The sequence below is a fragment of the Scyliorhinus canicula genome, chromosome 5, assembly GCF_902713615.1.
Source record: "Scyliorhinus canicula chromosome 5, sScyCan1.1, whole genome shotgun sequence".
NCBI lineage: Eukaryota > Metazoa > Chordata > Chondrichthyes > Carcharhiniformes > Scyliorhinidae > Scyliorhinus > Scyliorhinus canicula.
This window is the reverse complement of record NC_052150.1, coordinates 206240020-206262491: the sequence shown is the minus strand read 5'-3', so window position 1 is coordinate 206262491 and position 22472 is coordinate 206240020. Positions and strand designations below refer to the sequence as shown.

Genomic DNA, 22472 nt, shown 5'->3' with positions numbered 1-22472 from the left:
ATGAGAAAATATCAGCCATGATTGAATGGCGGAGCAAATTCGATGGGCCAAATGGCCTAATTCTGCTTCTATGTGTTATGGTCTTCCTGATAACAGATAGTTTGATATTGTTGACCTATGGCGATCTGCCATTTCATTAGCTCTCGCTTCAAAGAACCACTGTTTGAGAAAGGCATTGTGGAAAACGGAAACATGTAGATTGTTCTGCAGAACTTGGATGCTGGCCAGGAATTTCCAAGCCAGGAAAAATCTGACTGATGAATCTCAGAATGATAACAGCACAGAAGAAGGTCAACCTGTGATCTTTCTATTTAATTTGCATTGTTTCTCTTAATCTGAAAAAGTACAGCTCTAGCATTTTATTTGTATATAAATCAATTTGTTAAATATTGAAATAGAGGACAGAAAGTATAAGGGGGAAGGGAGGGGGGGGGGGGGGGGGGGGGGGGCTCGGCTCTGAGGGATACCTGCTAACTAAAGTACAACAGTTCTCCCCTTCACCTGCCCTCTACAAATCTGTATGAATTCAAAGGAATTGTGAGAAAGATATTTAAATGAATGAACTTCCTGTGGAGACCTGGCATTTCACGGTTCTCTTGCAACAATTCTGTTCCAATTATAAAGGATTGATGCATTTGGGGCATCTTCCTTGGAGATCCTCAAGAGTTTTGAACTGAACCAACTGAGGGTGTTTTGGTGGGGGAGGGGTGAGTGGGTGCTGCTTTAAGCTGTGGTGTGTCGCAGTGCAAATAAGGGAACTTGAAACAAATGCTGGAAATATATAGCAGTCTGTCAACATTGGTGAAGAGAAGTTAATGTGTTTATGGGTATTAATGCTCACTTCACTGATATCTTTCCTTGGATTAGGTACCTGCTAAGATCTTTTCGGAGCTGGTTCCCATATTATTTTCCCTTGCATCATGTATATCTCATTGAACCTGCTGAGCCAGTTTGTTTTAAGAACCTTGACAAAGCTGCATAGTTGACGCTGCGGTATCTTGCCTGCTGATTTTAGCTCGGCTCCTTCACATCTGTGAGCTCACTCTTTAAATGCACTTTAAACCATTGCTATTGTTCAAATAAATATTAAAACTGATTGGATGAAGCTACAAAATGAGTGTGATCCTGCTAGAAGGGAGCCAGATCACATCCATAATACAATACAGTGTGGTCAGCAAATGGTTTAAAAGTGTCGGTATAACATGGGTAAACCACATGACCAAATTGATCTTGGCTGATTTCATTTCTGCTTTTAGCATGAGTCGAGTTTTTAAAAAAACACAGAAGTGAATATTGCTGAATTCTTTTCTGGCCAAAATGTAATAGATTTAATAATGATTTAAGGGCTGCTCTCCCACATCATTCAGCTGAAAAGTAATATTTAATAAACTCTTTAAATCTTAGGTTAACTGGTAAGAGCAGGTTTTCAACTTTTCATGTTTGAAATATGGGTGCAAAAGCAGATTATTTACTGTGCTGTGAAACTAAATCTCATGATTGGACTATTCTCATGTTGTTTAGATGTGTTAGTAGTCGGTATGAAAGGACAATTTGAAATAATTTCCAGAGGCACAATTAGTTCAAGGTCAGAATGATTGACTGTGAACTGTTGATTAGAGCCAATTATTAAATGACAAATTTCTTTGAGCCCAGAATGAGAAATTCTGTAGAAAATCAATAATGATTAAGTTCACAGCCTTTTCAGCTTCTCGTCCCTTTTGCTTTCGTAATGGGCTGAATGTAACAATTACCAGTATGACAACGTGCTTTGGATTTGTCCACAAAATCTCTAAATGGCCATAATGTGGCCAGTAGTCATGTTATATGATTATAGTTTTGAATTTCAGCTTTATTATACATTCAAAAGTTTTATTGCTTTTGGAAATCCTGACTTTCATTACTTTTTCTTAGATGTGCTAGACGGGGGGGTGGGGGGTCAGAAAATCTGGAATCTAAAGCTCGCCCCAGTAATGATAACCACAACAACTACCATCAATTGGTGTAAAACCCATCTGGTTCACTCGAGAAGGAAATCTGCCATCCTACAATGGACACCAGACCAACATTGGTACTCCAGACCAATTGCAATGTGATTGACTCTTAACTGTCCAGTGAAATGGCCTGGCAAGCCACTCAGTTCAAGGGCAGTTAGGGATGAGCAACAGATGTTGGCCTTGCCAGTGGCACTCCATCAAAAAAAATAAAGAAAAACATGTTTACTCGGTGGACCGAGTGGCCTAATTCTGCTCCTGTGTCTTATTGAGGGTGCATTTTCCCTGTGATGACGGTAGGCCGATGGAAGGCCTTGATTGGCCACTTGATCATTGCTGCAGATGGTCCTGTGTATTTTTCAACTTTCCATAATGAGATTGACAGACTAATTCTAGAAATCTAATGCCTACTGGTCCCAGGCTGTCACTGTGTCAAGTGGCCCAGTGAATCTCTGGGCCCGAACAAGATACGTATCTGATAGGATGTCTTGGAGCCCCCAGATTGGCCTTGTGGGATCTAGAGTAACACTTGGTACATGGAAATTACGTCTAAACTCAAACTAGGCAGAGCATGGATGATGTACACCGTCTTGTTCAGCCAAAATTGGAATATAGGACCCTAGTTCAAGTAATAAAATTAGCTGGGCAATAGCCCCAGGAGGCTCTGGCTGAGATCACAGAAAACTGTGCTATTTTCTAGCTTGAATGTGTTAGGTAATACTGTTCGATGGAGTTGTGGTAGGTCAGGATTTACACCATCTGCTGTATTGCATGGGTGCTCTGCAGAATGGAGACTCGTGATTGTTGTGCTACACACAGGGAAGCCTGGTGAGGCGAAGAATGTTGAATGTGGCAAAAGTGTTCTTTGAGGACATGGACTCATCAATGTAAATGCAGGTGAAAACCAGAGAAGGAAGTTCAAAGGGATTGTAGTTATTTTTCTAAGGGTAGGGAAAACAGGTGGAAAGGCTGTTAAGGTAATGGTATGGAGAATGGATAAAGAGATGATTTGAGAAGACTATGTTGAAGTAGTCAAGGGTCCCCAGTGAACCTTCTCTGAACTGCCTCCAATGGAAATATATTGTTGCGATCTCTGAAGAGACCAATAACTTCTAAAAATAAATTTAAAATTCCCGTTACTAGCTGAAAGGGGGCTGGTTTAACTCACTCGGCTAAATCGCTGGCTTTTAAAGCAGACTAAGCAGGCCAGTAGCACGGTTCGATTCCCGTACCAGCCTCCCCGGACAGGGGCCGGAATGTGGCGACTAGGGGCTTTTCACAGTAACTTCATTGAAGCCTACTCGTGACAATAAGCGATTTTCATTTCAAGGATGACATGGCAAGGTTTCACATTTTAAGACAAAAAGCGCTATTGACTAAACATTATATTTGCAGGCTTTAAATACAGAAAGTCCTCCCTTTGCTTTTGACGAAACTAAAAATGTACCTCACATGTACATTATACTGTTTCTTAAGTAGACATTCAATTCTCCAGGAACCAGTCCAAGGTGATTCTTGGCCTTTGGCGGTTTACTTCTGTTCTTTTCCTTTCTCAGCCTGGGAACCTTTAATCTTAGAACTCTGATTCACAGTGAAACTTTTTCTGAGAGATGATTCTTCAGGATGGAGGGGTCAGACACTAGCGGGCATAGATTTATGGTTCAGGGGGACAAAGTTTAGAGGAGATGTGCGAGGCAGTTTTTTTTCACACAGAGGGTGTTGGATGCCTGGAATGTGTTGCCAGGGCGGGTTGTGGAAGCAGATACATTAACGGCGTTCAAAAGGCATCTTGTCAAATACTTGGATAGGTGGGTATGGAGGTGTTCGGCATTAGAAAGTGCTGAGCGTTTTGGCCAAGGGTGGTAACATGACCGGTACAGGCTTGGAGAGCCGAAGGGCCTGTTCCTGTGCTGGATTGTTTTTTGTTCGAGTTCAAGCTAGGTGAATCCTCCAACATTATTTTAACTCTTCAATGAATTTGGTATTTTCAATCTTGAGCATGAGCCCCTACCTGCAATCCTGTGTGATGAACCACGGCAACTTGCTACCTATAGTTTTTCCCCATATCTCTTGACTCCTAAGAGAATAAAATTCTATCTTGTCAACATGAAAATGCCCTGTTTATTCCTACTCTTTGCTTCCTGTCCATTAACCTATCCTCGATCCAAGCTGATATATTCCGCTCAACTCCATGAGCCCCTGTCATACATATTGTCTTTTGTGTAGCGCCTTATTGAAATCCAAGTATTGGATTGGATTGATTTATTGTCAGGTACAGGAAAATGTATTTTTCTGCATGCAGCTCAAACAGATAATTTCGTACATGAAAAGAAAATACATGATGGGCAGCATAAGGTACACAATGTAAATATCTAGACACCGGTATTGGGTGAAGCATACAGGAGTGTAGTATTAATCAGGTCAGTCCATAAGAGGGTCGTTTAGGAGTCTGGTAACAGCGGGGAATAAGCTGTTTTTGAATCTGTTTGTGCATGTTCTCAGACTTTTTTATCTCCTGCCCCTGGGGCTGGTTTAGCTCACTGGGCTAAATCGCTGGGTTTTAAAGCAGACCAAGCAGGCCAGCAGCACGGTTCGCTTCCCGTACCAGCCTCCCCGGACAGGCGCCGGAATGTGGCGACTAGGGGCTTTTCACAGTAACTTCATTGAAGCCTACTCGTGACAATAAGCGATTTTCATTTCAATGGAAGAATTTGGAAGAGTAGGCAAACCAGGTGGGAGGGGTCTTTGATTATGCTGCCCGCTTTCCCAAGGCAGCGGGAGGTGTATAATAGAGTTGATGGATGGAAGGCGGTTCGTGTGATGGACTGGGCGGTGTTCACGACTTTCTGAAGTTTCTTGCAGTCTACTATTTCCTCTTATCTACCCTACTTGTTGCATCCTCAAGAAACTGTCAACATGATTTCTGTTTTGTGAAGTCATTCTGTGGTGTTACATTTTGATTTTTTTCCCCTCTGGGAAAGATGCATGGTATTTGCATGGGGCTTGATTAGCATCATGTTGTCAAAATTTTGTTTTTAAAAATTAGGCAAGTGGCAGATATTAGATTGTGATCTGACCAATTGCATGTGTTAATGGTGTATATAATTTTATTTTTAAACATGCCAGTTTGGTGACGTTATGCCACTACATCTTAAATCCTTGCAACTGCTGCTACCTCAGATAGCCTTTAGGTAACTTAGTAGAGTTGTTAAGTTGGTCAACACCGATTCTCCCTATCTCGATCCACGCACGCACCTTTTGCAGGTGGAGAATTCTTCTCAATGTTTTATACTTTGATTAATGTACAGTGACTAACCAGAGGGGAATGACAACATTGGTGTATATGTGTATTTTGGTGAGAAGTGGGGGAGAAATCACTTTTATATATGGAAGATGGATTTTTTCCAGTGCTTAAAATGTGATAAAATTTCAATAATAAAATTAAAAAAAAAAAAAATCGCTTATTGTCACGAGTAGGCTTCAAACGAAGTTACTGTGAAAAGCCCCTAGTCGCCACATTCCGGCGCCTGTTCGGGGAGGCTGTTACGGGAATCGAACCGTGCTGCTGGCTTGCCTTGGTCTGCTTTCAAAGCCAGTGATTAGCCCTGTGAGCTAAACAGCCCAATAAAAACATACTCTTACTGCAGTCATTTCATGATTGTTTCCAACTTGGAAAAACATTGAGAAGACAAGATATTGGGTCGGTCTTCACAGTGGAAGACACAAATAACATGCCAGCGACTGATAGAAATGAGGCTATGACAGGTGAGGACCTTGAGAGGATTGTTATCACTAAGGAGGTAGTGATGGGCAAGCTAATGGGGCTAAAGGTAGACAAGTCTCCTGGCCCTGATGGAATGCATCCCAGAGTGCTAAAAGAGATGGCTAGGGAAATTGCAGATGCACTAGTGATAATTTACCGAAATTCACTAGACTCTGGGGTGGTCCCGGTGGATTGGAAATTAGCAGACGTGACGCCACTGTTTAAAAAAGGAGGTAGGCAGAAAGCAGGAAATTATAGGCCAGTGAGCTTAACTTCGGTAGTAGGGAAGATGCTGGAATCTATCATCAAGGAAGAAATTGCGAGGCATCTGGATAGAAATTGTCCCATTGGGCAGACGCAGCATGGGTTCGTAAAGGGCAGGTCATGCCTAACTAATTTAGTGGAATATTTTGAGGACATTACCAGTGCAGTAGATAACGGGGAGCCGATGGATGTGGTATATCTGGATTTCCAGAAAGCCTTTGACAAGGTGCCACACAAAAGGTTGCTGCAGAAGATAAAGATGCATGGCATTAAGGGTAAAGTAGTAGCATGGATAGAGGATTGGTTAATTAATAAAAAGCAAAGAGTTGGGATAAATGGGTGTTTCTCTGGTTGGCAATCAATAGCTAGTGGTGTCCCTCAGGGATCCGTGTTGGGCCCACAATTGTTCACAATTTACATAGATGATTTGGAGTTTGGGACCAAGGGCAATGTGTCCAAGTTTGCAGATGACACTTAAGATGAGTGGTAAAGCGAAAAGTGCAGAGGATACTGGAAGTCTGCAGAGGGATTTGGATAGGCTAAGTGAATGGGCTAGGGTCTGGCAGATGGAATACAATGTTGACAAATGTGAGGTTATCCATTTTGGTAGGAATAACAGCAAACGGGATTATTATTTAAACGATAAAATATTAAAGCATGCCGCTGTTCAGAGAGACTTGGGTGTGCTAATGCATGAGTCACAGAAGGTTGGTTTACAAGTGCAACAGGTGATTAAGAAGGCAAATGGAATTTTGTCCTTCATTGCTAGAGGGATGGAGTTTAAGACGAGGGAGGTTATGTTGCAATTGTATAAGATGTTAGTGAGGCCACACCTGGAGTATTGTGTTCAGTTTTGGTCTCCTTGAGAAAGGACGTACTGGCGCTGGAGGGTGTGCAGAGGAGATTCACTAGGTTAATCCCAGAGCTGAAGGGGTTGGATTATGAGGAGAGGTTGAGTAGACTGGGACTGTACTCATTGGAATTTAGAAGGATGAGGGGGGATCTTATAGAAACATTTAAAATTATGAAGGGAATAGATAGGATAGATGCGGGCAGGTTGTTTCCACTGGCGGGTGACAGCAGAACTAGGGGACATAGTCTCAAAATAAGGGGAAGTAGATTTAGGACTGAGTTTAGGAGGAACTTCTTCACCCAAAGGGTTGTGAATCTATGGAATTCCTTGCCCAGTGAAGCAGTTGAGGCTCTTTCATTACATGTTTTTAAGGTAAAGATAGATAGTTTTTTGAAGAATAAAGGGATTAAGGGTTATGGTGTTCGGGCCGGAAAGTGGAGCTGAGTCCACAAAAGATCAGCCATGATCTAATTGAATGGCGGAGCAGGCTCGAGGGGCCAGATGGCCTACTCCTGCTCCTAGTTCTTATGTTCTTATGTTCTTATTAACTTTTCAAGGGATATTTGCACTGTATATTTCCAGTATTTTAATGTAGATTTTAAAAATTATACTACAGTAGGCGACCATCTAGCTTTATAGTACTTTTGCATGTTTTGGCTCTTTAATTGCAACCGACAAATTTCTTATTTTCCTGCCTTGTCCTGATTTTGAAACAACTTCTCCTTTGTGACCCCATTTTCAGTGTGGATTTCAGGCTGCATTTTCTGATTACTTGTTAGTGTGCAGATTTGTTAAAACTTTGAAAAATTGTCTTTCAACTTGTTGCGTCCTTTTGCATTATTTCTGAAGGGGAAAGGTGAGCGCGCACCCCTCAGGGACTGACAACTGACTTAAAGGGATGTGAGTTAACTTGCACCAAATCCTCCCTACCACCACCGCTCACTTTCCATCCGAAGACCTGGTTCTGACAGTAGCTTAGTTTGCAGTATTTGACTCCAAATTTCCTTTTATTTTCTGCATTTAAGTCGGCAGTTTTAAAGTTGTCTAAAAGCAATTCATTAAATATTTTTTGTATTGCTGAATTAATTAAGTCTCAGTTTTTTGCATTAGCCGACAGATGAAGATGAGGAAACAAGAGTGTATCGTTTGAAAATTGAGGAACAGAAAAAACTCCGCGAGGAAATTCTGAAACAGAAGGAACTCCGACGTCAGCAACAAGCTGGTGCCCGGAAGAAAGAACTGCTTGAACGGCTTGCACAGCAACAGCAGCAGCAGCCGCCTCCTGCACAACAACCATCACAACAACAACCAGCAAATACACCACAGGCTCCTCAGAACTTTAACACATCCGCACTACAGGCTGTAAGCCTCGGACAACCAAACATTAAGAACAGACTATTCACAAAGAAACCAGGCATAGGAGCAGGAGCTCACCAGCAATTCATCAAAACTCATCAAACTGGAAATATACTGCAGGTTCAGGCGGAAATAAAAAAGAACCTCAACCAAGCCAAACAGGTCAGACCTGTACCCTTAAATCAACTTCAGTTTTCAAAACTGGTCCAGTGTAAACCTACGAACATACCAGGATCGAGTATGCAGCCTGGGAAGATGGTTGTTCCTACAATCAAGACCCAAGAATTAAAGCCTGGTGTAAAACGGACCGTAATGCAAAGAATGAACAGTGGAGGAGGCGATGGGCCTCACATTAATCCCAAAATAAGGGTGCTCAAGCTTCCAAACATGGTAAGACCCAGGTTTTTTGTAACAGTGTACATGCAGTTGATGCTAATTTGGGGGGGGGGGGGGGGGGACGACGACAAGGTATTACTTGGCTTACCTAAGTCGCAGTTCTGTACATACTGCAGGTACCCACTTGATTTTCTTTTGTTTTCATGTTACGTATATTTCTTATATGCCTGCGACATTTGGTACAAATTAATGCTGTATGATAGAACCGTACCCCAAAAATATATAAACATTTTTGACTTTATGGTAAATCAGCTTCAAATCTATTTTTTTTGTGCCAGAGGGTGTTTCTTGTAAAAATGTAAAATAATCTTAACAGCATGCGCCCCAAAGTAAATCTTCTGCAGGTAAAGCCCATGTGTACTAATTAAACTTTTGACTGATCTTAATAGTACTTCAAATGATTCAGGTTTTTGTGGCTTAGGATGGAAGCAGAATGTTAAATCTGCTTATTTTCCCATAACTGTCATCGGGATTTGGATAGAAGTCTGATTTTTTTTTTATTTGCAAGTGTTAATAAAAGCATTGTGTCACTTAATAGATTCTTGTCTTGCAAAGTCTGCCAGCAGCTGGATTGGTGGCAGTACCTTTGACAGGCAGTGTAGCCTTTTTATAAAGGGAATCCTTGCGATGCTGCCCGGGAAGCTGCACTGCTGTCGTTCTGTGTACTCTGACAATGTTATCTTTTCTCTCAGTACAGAGTATCAAATGTCTGTCAGGAATACAGAAATTAATTTAATGTCACCTGACGTGCAATTAATCTTCAGAGGTTTTCATAATACCTGTACAGAAAGAGTTGCCAGTTTGCAGGATTTGGATTTCGTGGCTTAGTGGTAGATAAGGGAAATTAATTTTTCATCAGGGTTAGTACAGGCTAGCAGGACCACAAAGACAGCAGCAAATGGATGGGGAATTTGCCATGTGTTGTCACTCCAGAATAATGGTACTTAACATTTGATAGGTGTAATCAAGAGAGGTGCAATTCTATAAAAGGGGATTAATCAATTTGCACTGCTGAATGTAGTTGGTGTTATCACCACTTGCTTGGGTTTTAGAATAGAAATAAGATTTGATCAGTCAGATTTTGAAGGACTTGTGGAAAAGATTTTCCCCTAGACAGAACTGATAGAATTTAATAAAAACACATTAGTGTGCTGGCAGATGTATGCAGTTCATACCTGGAGAGTTGTATTTGCTGAATTTAAATCTTGGATAAAAAAAATTATTTATCTTTTTCAAAAGGAGCGCAATGGCATTTCTAAAGAGGCGATCTGTCTTTTTTTTGGTATTTACAGAAACGGATGTTTTGTTCATCTTACAGAAAATGCTCATCTGAACATGCATACAAATTAGGAGCAGGGCAACCACTCAGCCCCTCGAGTTAGTCCCACCATTCTATAAGATCATGGCTGATCTGATATTAACCTCAACACCACATCCTGCCTACCCGTCATCCCCCCCCCACCCCTCTCCCCCTACCTCTGGCTTAAAAATATTCAAAGACTTTGCTTCCACTGCCTCAAAGGAGAGAGTTTCAAAGACATTCAAAACCCTGAGATTCCCCCCTCATCTCAGTCTTAAATAGGAACCACTATTTTTAGCCAGTAACCCTTAGTTCTGAATTCATCCACAAGAGGAAATATCTGTTTCACATCCGCTCTGTCCAGTCTCCCTAGGATCTTGTATGTTGTGATCACGTTGCCTCTTAGTCTTAACTCGAAGGGGTACAACTCTAGCCTGTCCAACCTTTCCTCATTAGGCAAACCACCCATCCCAGGTATTAGTCTCTGAACTGCTAATGCATTTCTGTCCTTCCTGAGATAAGGAGTCCAATACTGTATACATTACTGCAGATGTGATCTCACCAATGCCCTATAAAACTGCAATAAATAATATCATTCTATTAGCTTTGCTGAGCTAACTATTTTCTGTACCTGCGTACTAACCTTTTGATATTCATGAAGTAGGATACCCAAGTCCCTCGGCATCCGAGCTCTGCAATCTCTCATCTTTTGGAAAATGTGCTTTTTTTATTCTTCCTGTCCAGATGGATAAATTTACATTTTTCCATGTTATATTCCACTTGGCAGATTTTTCCCCACTCACCTCAGCTATCTATATCCCTTCGTAGCCTCCTTATGTCCTCTTCACAATTTACTTTCCTACCTATCTTTGTGTCATCAGCAAATTTAGCAACCATAACTTCATCCAAATCATTTCTGCACATTGTAAAGAATTGAGGTGCCAGCACTGATCCCTGTTAAATCTTGCCATCCAGAAAATGACCCATTTTTGCTTGTCTTGCCTTAGTTAATATATTACACCCTACACCACGAGCTTTAATTTTCCGCAATAACCTTTGTTATGGCACCTTCAATCCATAGAATCCCTACAGTGCAGATGGAAGCCATTCAGCCCATAGAATCTGCACCAGCCCCCTGAAAGAGCACCCTACTTGAGTCCAGTCCTACGCCCTATCCATAGTTACCCCATAACACCAATGTACCTGTACATCTTCGGACTGGGAAAGGAAACCCAAGTAGACATGGGGAGAACATGCAAACTCTACACATGCACTCACCCAAAGCCACCCAGGTCCCTGGCGCTGCCAGGCAGCAGTGCTAACCACTGTGCCACCATGCTGCCCTTTTCAAATGCCTTCTGAAAATCTAATAACAGTATATCCATCCATTCCCCTTTATCCACACCAAGTTATACCTTCAAAGAACACCGATAAATTGGATGAACATGAGTTTCCTTTCACAAAACTATGTTGACTCCGTCTGATTACCCTGAATTTATCTGAGTGCCAATCTAATGGAACTTTGGCCAAATCTAGTGAATTTTAGAAAATTAAAACCAACATATCAACTATCTGACTTGCAACTTCTTTTAAGCCCCGAGGATGTAACAGTAGCACAGTGGTTAGCACAGTTGCTTCACAGCTCCAGGGACCCAGGTTCGATTCCAGGCTTGGGTCACTGACAGTGCGGAGTCTGTACGTTCTCCCCGTGTCTGTGTGGGTTTCCTCCGGACGCCCCGGTTTCCTCCGGACGCCCCGGTTTCCTCCCACAAGTCCCCAAAGACATACTTGTTAGGTGAATTGGACATTCTGAATTCTCCCTCTTTGCACCCGAACAGGCGCTGGAGTGTGGCGACTAGGGGATTTTCACAGTAACTTCATTGCAGTGTTAATGTAAGCCTAATTGTGACACTAATAAAGATTATTATTATCCTGATTAACAAATAAAAATCTGATCCCACAGGTGCCCTGGCTATCTGAGAATGCTAGTTTGAAAACCTATGCTGTGAACAGCAAATATAAGCAACGGGTCATGATGAAATTTTTACAGACAGAATACTTGGACTTTTGGTAACTTGCAGTTGTGATGTAATCTGGCAAAAAAAAAAAACTGATTTTGGAAGTGTACTCCTCATATTATTTTACACTAGAACTGCATAAGCAGGTCATTGCTTTAACCAAGTATCTTCTTTTAACCATACAGTTCCTTCAGCTCGTATGCATAAATTAGGTGGTGTAAAAACAGAAAATGTTTGAAGTGTCATATATTAATATACAAAAGAATTCTTGCTCATGAATATACAGAAAGTAATTAGCTGTTTAAAATCAAAAATCAACGAGATCCATTGTCTTGGCTCTGCACTAAAAACTCCACTGATTCTATCCTCCTCCCTGGCTACTATCTCTTGCTGAGTCAGACTGTTAGCCATCTCTTTTCTTACCGCAAGCTTTAATTTCTGATCTCCAATCCACTTCAATGCAAAGATGGCACCGTTGCATCCCCTATTCATCTCCCAGCCAAAATCCACCTCCGTCTGGAGCTCTTGTTCCTGTGTAACATTAGTGATACTAACACTGATGCTCTCCTGACTGGCCTTCTATCTCAAACTCTGTTGGCTTCATCTCATCCAAAACTCTTCCGGTACACGTTCCCACACTGAGCCACTTTTCCCGTCTTAATTACCTGTTTTTGACAACCTACTCCTGGATGCCTAAAGATTTGCTTCACACATTCATTGTTTGGTGTTTTTGTACAAGGAAGCTTTTCTTAACACTCAAAAATGCATCAGAAGAATTAAAAAATGAATATTCTGTAGGAATAGAAATGAGTGTTCAACAACATCATTCGTTTAAAAAAACGATTTTAGTTTTCTACTAAACCAGAATTGCAAGTGCTGTCTGTATCTGAGGTGTTCAAAACAGGGGAAGCTGAAGAAACATGTCTTTTTTTTATTATTGTCACAAGTAGCCTTATATTAACAGTGCAATGAAGTAACTGTGAAAGGCCCCTAGTCGCCACACTCCGGCGCCTGTTCGGCTACATGGAGGGAGAGTTCAGAATGCCCAATTCATCTAACAGCACGTCTTTCGGGACTTATGGGAGGAAACGCAGCACCCGGAGGAAACCCACGCAAACACGGGGAGAACGTGCAGACTCCACACAGTGACCCTAGCGGGAGTCGAACCTGGGACCCTGGCGCTGTGAATCAACAGTACTAACCACTGTGCTACCGTGTTGAGAATTTGGTTTCTGTTTTATTTGAAAGACTTTTAAGAAAAGCAAAGAATCCCCCAAATCCTCACTGAGGTGAGAGAATATCACCTCAGCTGATGCACAAATTGCATACAGCTCCAGATGCACAGATGTGATTAAATCCAACTGCTGAAGTGAAAATATCAAGTTGAACCTCAGGCTTTTGATATAATTTGAGGATTTGATATTAAAAGTTTAATTATGGTTTTAAAATATACAACAAAAATTAATTTGTAAATGATCATGTTACTTTGAGATGTGATTTTCTTTATTTTGAACATTAGAAATTTCAGTCACTGAAGGGTAAAAAATGGCATTTTAAAAAGGCATTTTGATTCATAGTAATTATTTATATGATTTTCTAGTTATAAAGTGTTTACTTCATTTTCCTATATTAAGTTTTTTTTCCCATTGTGAAGCTGCCATGAGAAATATTCCAGGGAGGACTGCATATAGATAAGTGTTTGCAGTGTGCAAGGTTTTTAATGAGATGTTGAGGTAGTTATTGCTGATAAGAGAGCAGTGATAATTGCAAACTCTGCACATCATACTGTTTGATAGGGTTGGACTTTATACTGTTGTGATGGGTTTGATTTAAATCGTATGGGGAAACACTAAGAGAGTAGTTTAAACGTATTCTTTCACCATCGGCAAAACCCAGCTTTATGTGGTTACGGAGGGTGAGAATCCATGTCACTGACAGCTCTCCTGTACTTCTCCAAAACTGTCATATTCTTCCTGCATGACCCTAAACAGCTAAAGCAGTGAGGACAATTGTAGCACGTTTGTAACTGATACTAGCACAGACAAGGTTGGAAACGTGGGGCCTTCTGGTCTGTTTATCTTTGTGCCGCATTAGATGAATGCATTTTACCCACTAGGCCATCGCAGAACTGATGTTTATATCCAAACTGGCATCATGATATAGTCTCGATGTTTTCAACTATCAGAATTTAGGTCCCCAGTCGATCTAACAAATATCAACCGTGATTTTCAGAGCGGCAGCAGAAATTTAGGTCCCTTTTTTAGATCTGGATAGAAGTGACCAGACGATACTTTTATGTAGTAGTAATGCTTAAAACTGCTAAGCGGTTCATTTCCAAGCTTCAGAGCTCTTACTGTGGGTTATCAACATGTCAGCAGTGGGGGAATTAAAATATGTCTGGGAGACATTTATTTCCCTCATTACAGGCAAAGGAATCTTTGTTTTTAAATTACTACACAGCCTTTTTGTAGATGGAGTAAGTGCACCTGTAGTTTATTTTTCCAGCTTCTGCAAGGTCATACTGCATTTAGCACATGGTGAGTGGTAAAAGGTTTTGTGTTGAGTGAAGATACTGAGCAGCATGATGCTGTGTTCTTACAGCAGGGGAGTGAGAACACTGGCTTTTCTCATCTTGAGGTCCAACCTCAGCAGCGGCAACACCAGCAGCATCTTCAGAAACAGCAGCCTGTTCGAAAGGTCACATTGACAAAAGGAGCCCAACAGCAACGACCACAGCAGCAGCGGCAGCAATCTGTACCACAGTTGTTAGGAATGGCAAAGAATTCAGCCAGTCAACAGAACAGGGTGAGCAAATGTATTTTTCAAATACTATAAATACAGCTGCCTTATGCTGTGATGGTCGAACAGACACAAAAGAGGCAAAGTGTTTTATATCCATTAACCTTGCTTAGTATTTTTTTTAAAAACTTGCTTAGTATTCACCTCATAAATGTTGGGAGCTCGCACTTAATTATAGCCTCTTTAAAGGGAAAGGAGAGTCTGCACTGGCACTCTTAGAATCTATGATTCTTTGAATTTGTGATTCTTCTTTTCCCCTATCCCGTGCCCCCAAATTATACTGCTCTATTTGCATGACAAGAAATAATCATAGCAGGTTGGCTAATGTTTAAATGAAAATACCTGGTTTCTTACCTGCCACTCTGTAATGTCACCACTCGGGAGAATCTCCATACGAAGCAATGAATCACCGTCTTTATCCTACCTTTAAGAGCTGCTCACTTGTTGAACAAAACATTCCACCTTGTCCTCCTTTTGCCATTGAAGGCAGATTGAGAGGGAAGGAATTCCTTAACAAAATTGGGCTATTTTGCAACTTTGCTGTCTGGGCAGTAATCTATCAGGGTAAATGCTCCCCTCACCCCTGTATTCCCCAGTTTTCATTCCATTGACATTGAGTTGTACAATGATTGAGCAATATATTGACTAGATGATGCACCGACAGGTGTAGCCACTATTGTGGTATCCCACAAACTGCAATGAAATAATGTTTGAGGGTTGAGTTTTGACTGGGATAGTGGGAGAACTCCCTTTTTTTCCACTCGTGCTGAGGGATCTTTCATGTTCATTACAGCAGTGATGATGGATGTGACAGTACGTCTTTTAAAAATAACCATGGGTTGATACCACTTCCGGTTCACATCCCTGCAGTTTCTGGCACAGTGCCCATTGGCATGATTTTACAGAGCCATACTTACCAGTTGGCCACCTCCATGTTGATCGTCGAATTAAATACGATGGGCCAGTCAAGAACCTTGCAACCTTGGAAGGGCACAGGCCCCATCAGCAAAGGTGGATGCTGTTGTTGCAGGATAAGGACTATGACCTGCCTTCTGAAGATGTTTGTATTTTTTGTTCTTTGGTTGTATTTGGTCTCAACTATGGCAGCGGAACTTTGCTGCTTCCAACCTGCCTCTGGCTAGATCGACTGCAGGTCGGAACTAGTCAGCCCACTGACCCAACCCCCTTTCATTCCACCTTTCTTCCAATCCTCTTTTCCAGCATGCCTCTCAAAAGGAATGATTCTGCCCGATGCTTGATTTACTGCCTATGAAGCACTTTGGGTGGTTCTGTAGTTTTGAAAACAGTTGTATAAATTCAAGTTCTTTTGGCATGAGCTACTTATAAACAAACCAGACAAAGCTGAATCATAGATTCATAGAATCCCTGCAGTGCAGAAAAAGGCCATTCTGCCATCAAGTCTGCACCAACTCTCTGAAGGAGCACCCTTACCCTATCCTCGAAACCGCACCTCGTCTTTTGGACACCTAAGGGGCAATTTAGCATGGTCAATCCACGTAACCTGCATACCTTTGGACTTGGGGAGGAAATAGGCGCACCCGGAAGAAACTGTGATTGAACCACAAGTCTTCAGTTAAATTCCTTTCTAATGACAATTGTGGCTCTTGAGTATCGATAAAAGTTTTAAAACAAATGCTGCTTGAATCAGTGATGTACATGTCAACCCTTATGCAGCCCTTCCTCCAGACATCATTAATTACTAAATCACGGAAACCTTCAACATTGATCATTATTCTGAATATCGTGCAGAGCGTGCATCTTCAGCACACCCACCATAGATCTATAGCTGAGAAAACTGTGTTGATGAGTTTGTATCTTAGGTTTTATTTGAATATTGAACTTGTTAATTTTTGTCCAGAAGCCTGTATGACTAACATTTCCTGATATTCCAGGATTTTCTTTATCAAATTCCTTCTGGTCTGCCAAAATTTGGGTTTAGGAATGTCTGGGTTTTCATCTGATCTGGATTAACTGGACAGAACCCACCCCATGCCTGCTGAGCATATTCAACATGTCACTGCTTTAATTGTTTTTCTTTCTTTCTGGATGTGGACAAGTCTGCAATTATCTCCCATTCCCAGTTGCCGTGAGAAGGGTCTCATGGACAACCTTGAAATGATGATTCTTCCACAATAGCTTTTGGGAGGGAGTTCAAGGACTTTCACCCAGTGATTATGAACGAGCATGACTTTATGACCAAGTTGGATTGGTGTGTAACGTAACCAAGAACTTTTGAGATGATTTTCCTATATGTTTTCTCAGTAATGCTCCTCATTTGGCTGATTTTCACATTTCTGATGCAGGAAAATCTCTGTGGTCTTGGAAATAGGTTAAATCATGTGGACTTGATCCCCTCCAAAGTAGCCTAGCAAATTGTCTAGTTGTAAACAATTGTTATAGAATATAGAACATACAGTGCAAAAGGAGGCCATTTGGCTCATCGAATCTGCACCGACCCACTTAAGCCTTCACTTCCACCCTATCCCCGTAACCTAATATTCCCTCCTAACCTTTTTGGTCACTAAGGGCAATTTATCATGGCCAATCCACCTAACCTGCACGTCTTTGGACTGTGAGAGAAAACCGGAGCACCCGGAGGAAACCCATGCAGACACGGGACAACGTGCAGACTCCGCACAAACAGTAACCCAGTGGGGTATCGAACCTGGGACCCTGGCACTGTGAAGCCACAGTGCTATCCACTTGTGCTGCCCATAAAATTAATTCATTAAAAAAAATTCTAACCTTCCGTTAAGAATCCATGCATCATACTACAACCTAAGGATATCTCAACCCAGTTTATCCTCAAAAGTTGCCCTGAAGGGCATCCAGAGGCTTGTGTCCAAGCTAAGAGAACTAGCCCTGAGAATTATCAAGCGGCAGCCGTGCCAATTCATATTTGACAACACATCAAATCACAGCATACCAGATTCCTCCATCACCAGCCCTGGTTCACCTCTGGTGATTGACGATATCCACCAGAGTTGAGGGCACAGTTGAATACTGTTTGTGTGGGAATGGCCCTGGGAGTCCTAACACTGTCCAAGACTCATGGATTCAGTTCAAACAAGATCAAGGAATCCTCCTGTTCATCACCATCTCCTGCAATTCTCTCAATTGTTCATTCAGCACTCATCCATATTGAACACTGTTTGGAACAAGCTCTGAGGGAAATGAGGGGACAGAGATAATTTTGGGTAAAGGACTTCAATGTCGACCAGCAAGAATGGCAAAATATTACTATCACTGATGGAATGGGCTGACCCCTGATGTACATATCTGCTGTCTGTACCTGTATCAATTGATGAGGGAACCAACACGCAAGGAACTCAGTTCACTGACATACGTGTTACAAACAATAACGTTGGCACTCCTTGTGAAGACTAAATTTAATTACCAAAGTGGGGATACCCTCCCAACATGTACTGTGGTCTAACCACCATGAAAAGTGGTTGTAGACCAAGGACAGATCGAGCAGCCCAAAATTTGCTAACTATGAGGTGCTGTGGGCTGTCGGAAGCAGCAGAGTAATAAGCCATCACAAAAATCAGGATACCAATCCTGATTGAGTGTGTGTCAGAAGCATTGTAATGGAGCATAAATGTAGAACATTATACAGATCCTAGATAACATTCAGGCTTCAACTGATATAGGGCAGGTAACATTTACCATGCATCCAGTTGTCACTGGCTAGGCCAGCATTTATTGCCCATTCCTAATTGCCCTCACGAACGTGGTGGTGAGTCATCCCCTCAAGGGCAATAAATGCTGGCTTAGCCAGGGACGGCCACATTTTGAGAGAGAATGTAAAATAAATATTTAATAATGCTAGATAATTCATATTCCCAGGTCCTAAATCATGTTCTTTACCAGCTCATTTGAACTGAAATTGAGAGATTTTGTTTGATAGTGTAGGGCTTTTTCACTCTTTCCTCAGTAAATAAGTTTCATGCTTTAGTGGCTAATAATCAGATCGAATATTTAGAAAGTGCGCCAAAATTTTTGAATTATTGATTTTTTTTTTCTATCTCAGGAGATCAAGTATCCTGCAGTATATCTTGTTAAATACTACTTTATAAAAGACATCACTTTATTAAAGTTTATTCATTTCTATGCAAACTGAATCAAGGTGTTTATTAGCCAGAAAAGTGAAAGTTCACTTGGGTTGTTGTGCAAAGATTTATCTTGTAATCTCCATGCCCAACCTTTTAGGTACAAGTGCCTGTACAAGTCTGGTGTCCTCACATATTTTAAATATTCCCAAATTATTATGACATCAATATTCCTTCAGCATTATTTTTTTATCCCCTTGTGTGTAATTTCAATACAGAACTGATATTTAAGCAAAATGGTGCACCAAAGCCCTTTTGTCTTCTATTTGGTACAATCAAATAAATTATTTCTTTTGCATATGGGTAGAGCTTTGCTGTTTTCATGTTGCAATGGGTTGAAAGTACTGATGCAGATTCGTGATTTTTGGGGCTCTCTATTATTAAATATGGGACACAGCAGCATTAAAAATTATTTGAAAATATTTAAATTTTAACGTTCTCTTAAACTGCAGTTTCACATAATAGTTGTTGCTGTGAAGCCATTATATGACCCACAAAGTTTTGAGCCACAAGCTGACACCCCAAGGACAAAATAAATTGGCTGAGTGTTGTGTTCTCTACAGGTCATTATGCAGGGGCGCGGCATAGCATTACCAGGCCAGATGGGCCGAGGACGCATGATGCAACATAAACAGAATCTGCGAGTGGTGGAATGCAGACCTCAACCATGTGTGGTGTCAATTGAAGGGCTTTCTTCTTCTACCACTGATTTTCAGTTGAAAAATCTGCTGATGTCAGTTGGACCTATTCAGGTAGGTGACCCCTTGCATGCATTTTTTAGCACACAAATTATTCTCAGGCTTTTTTGTAAATCAATTTTGATCTAAGCTGTCCAGTTTAATCCACGAATCTAAAGTTCTATTGACATGTACTAGATTTTTTTGTTGGTAAATATTACTTTGTTGGATTAAATGATAATGAGCGGCCACTATCAACTAAAACTAGCATCTATTATTTCTCATAATATGCGTGATTTGTATTAGCATGCAGCTTTTTACATTGATTGCGGTTTTCTCTAATGCACAGATGGCAGTGGCTTGTCCTCGCTTGTCACTATTGACAGAGTTGTCTATTTGGACGTGGATTGCTGTGCATCTCCAAAATTCCGCTCAGTAATACTTTGGACCTTGTTTTTTCCTTTGTCTTACAGTGTTTGTCCTTGGCTACTGTTTCTGCTCAACAGGCTTCTCTGGTAGCTATGTAATGCTGCGGTAAAATAGAGTTCCTGCTATACCCAGCAAAGCTTTCATATTGCAAACTTCCTTTTGCAAGTGAACAGAACGATATTTTGAAAAGCATTTTGCACATATTGTAAATGCACAAATAAAATGATTTTGTCGTTGTCAATATACTATGGCGTACTGCCAGTTAGGATGCATTTACACTTGGTATAATGCCAATGTAAAGCAAAATCACTTTGCACTAATACTAACAGTTTGTAAGCTCGTCATCACTTTTTCGAGGACAACTAAGGATGGGCAACAAATGCTGGCCTTGCCAGCGACACCAACATGAATTAATTAAAAAAAGCGTAAATCTGGAAGAAATGCTTAGCCTCACTGAAACAAAACAAGACTCTTTTCCCATCCCTCTTTACAACAGAGTCTCTCTCCACTTCATCCCAGTTTTGTTGGACACAACTTACTTTTTCAGTGAAACTATTGCCCACTTGTCCTAATTCTTCGATCAGATCTTGGTACCCGTTGCTAAATTTTTCCCTCTACCCGTAACCCCACTGTTTTGCTAAATTTTCTATAAGAAATGGTTATATAAATCCAAGTTGTTGTACCTGTGTTGAATGAATATCTTTGAAACACTCCGGTTTCACGTCGTGCAAAAAGGAAAATGCTGCCAATGCTGCAAATTTGACCGAAGGTGTTTCTGGGAATAGTTGCGTGTAATGCACAATGTAAGTGGAGAAAGCAAGTCAGGATTAATGTTTCAGGCCTGATGATCTCCTTGATCAGCCATGAATTTGTTGAATGGTGAAGTAGGTTTGAGGGACCAAATAGCGTACTCCTATTATGTTCTTATCAGAACTCCCTGTGGAATTTGTCAGAGCTAGCGACAGTTGTTGAGAAAAGAGATATGGCTATGAAAACGAGTTTTGACAAATGCTATATCAGTGCAAGTTTTTACAATATTTCATGTATGGCACAAAATCAGACCATTCGGCCTAACCAGTCCATGGAGGGGTTTATGCTGAACTCAATCAAATCGGAGTAAACTGAAATTTCACAAATACTTTTTTTTTAATAAATGTTTTTATTCTCCATTTTCACATTCCTTCAAAATTTACACTCCACCCACAGACAGTAAATGGTATCAAATACAAAATCAATCCCCTTAACAATAACAACGATCCCATCCTCCCACCACCCCAAACAACGGCCCATCTGTCAATATATGCATCTAATAAAACAAACCCTCCCACGGTGGAAACAAAACACAAAGGAGAAAAAGAAACAAGGAGTCCGGGACCGACCATAGTCACCATAGAGTCCACTCTCTCTCTCTCCCCCCCACCCCCCACACTCAAAGCCGTCCAAACTCTGAAAGAGTACCGTACATGATACCCAAGAGTTATAAACCCCCCCCCCCCCCCTCTCCAACTCCTCCCGTCCACTGCCTCTTGTAAAACCCCTCCCCCCAACCTCGGTTCCTTCCCCCCCCATCTTTCCACCCCGGCTAGACCACTCGGACCCTGTTCTGCCAGGCTCCGATGGCCGCAGCCCCTCCCCCCCACCTCACTCCCGTTCACTGGCTGGCTTATACCAGCCAGCATGGAGACCCCCGCCCGGGTCCCTTTCCTCCTTGCCTGGCCCTAGGAAAGCCCAGAAATCCCCTTTTAGCGCACAAATCCCGCATATCCACCTACACCCCAAAGAAGCCTCACTTCGAGTGAAAGTCCCATCACTTCCCTTATCCAAATATATACAACATTGGCTCCTTTAGCCCATACACCCACACGCAGTGAAACAGAAAAAAAGAAGAAAATACAGTCACGGGTTACATCGGCACATGGCCATTTCTCAGTTCTGCCACACACCTGCCTTCGCAAACTCCTCCGTTGCTTCCGCCGTTCCAAAATAAAAGTCCTTGAGCTTGTAAGTCACCCTCGCCGTTCCAAAATAAAAGTCCTTGAGCTTGTAAGTCACCCTCAACTTCGCTGGATATACAATGCCGCACTGCACCTTGCTAATGTACAGTGCCCTCTTCACCCTGTTGAAATCACCCCTCCTCCTCGCCAGCTCCACCGTAAAGTCCTGGTATACACGTATACCAGCTCCAGCCCACTGCACCACCCGCTTCTGCTTGGCCCAGCAAAGGACCTTCTCCTTCACACTGTACCTACAGAAGCACAGAGTCGCTACCCTTGGCGGCTCACTCGTCTTTGGTACAGGATTCCACGACCGATGAGCCCGATCCAGTTCATATCGGGAAGGATCCTCCCCCTCCCCTAATAGTTTCGCCAGCATCGCAGCAAAATACTCAGTCGGCCTCGGCCCTTCAACTCCTTCGGGTAGCCCCACTATCCTCAAATTCTGTCGCCTGGATCTGTTTTCCAGGTCTTTAATTTTTCCTCGCAGATCCTTATT

General features: G+C 41.7%; 1 protein-coding gene across 2 annotated transcripts in view; it reads left to right on the top strand.

The window, feature by feature from the left end:
- rbm33a (RNA binding motif protein 33a) overlaps positions 1–22472 on the top strand; it is a 256149-nt gene that overhangs the window by 199749 nt on the left and 33928 nt on the right. For both annotated transcript variants that reach the window (XM_038798392.1, XM_038798391.1), the window contains 3 exons: positions 7982–8617; positions 14543–14746; positions 19437–19625. In XM_038798392.1, the coding sequence (XP_038654320.1) occupies positions 7982–8617; positions 14543–14746; positions 19437–19625 (1029 nt within the window). The remainder of the gene's footprint in view (positions 1–7981; positions 8618–14542; positions 14747–19436; positions 19626–22472) is intronic.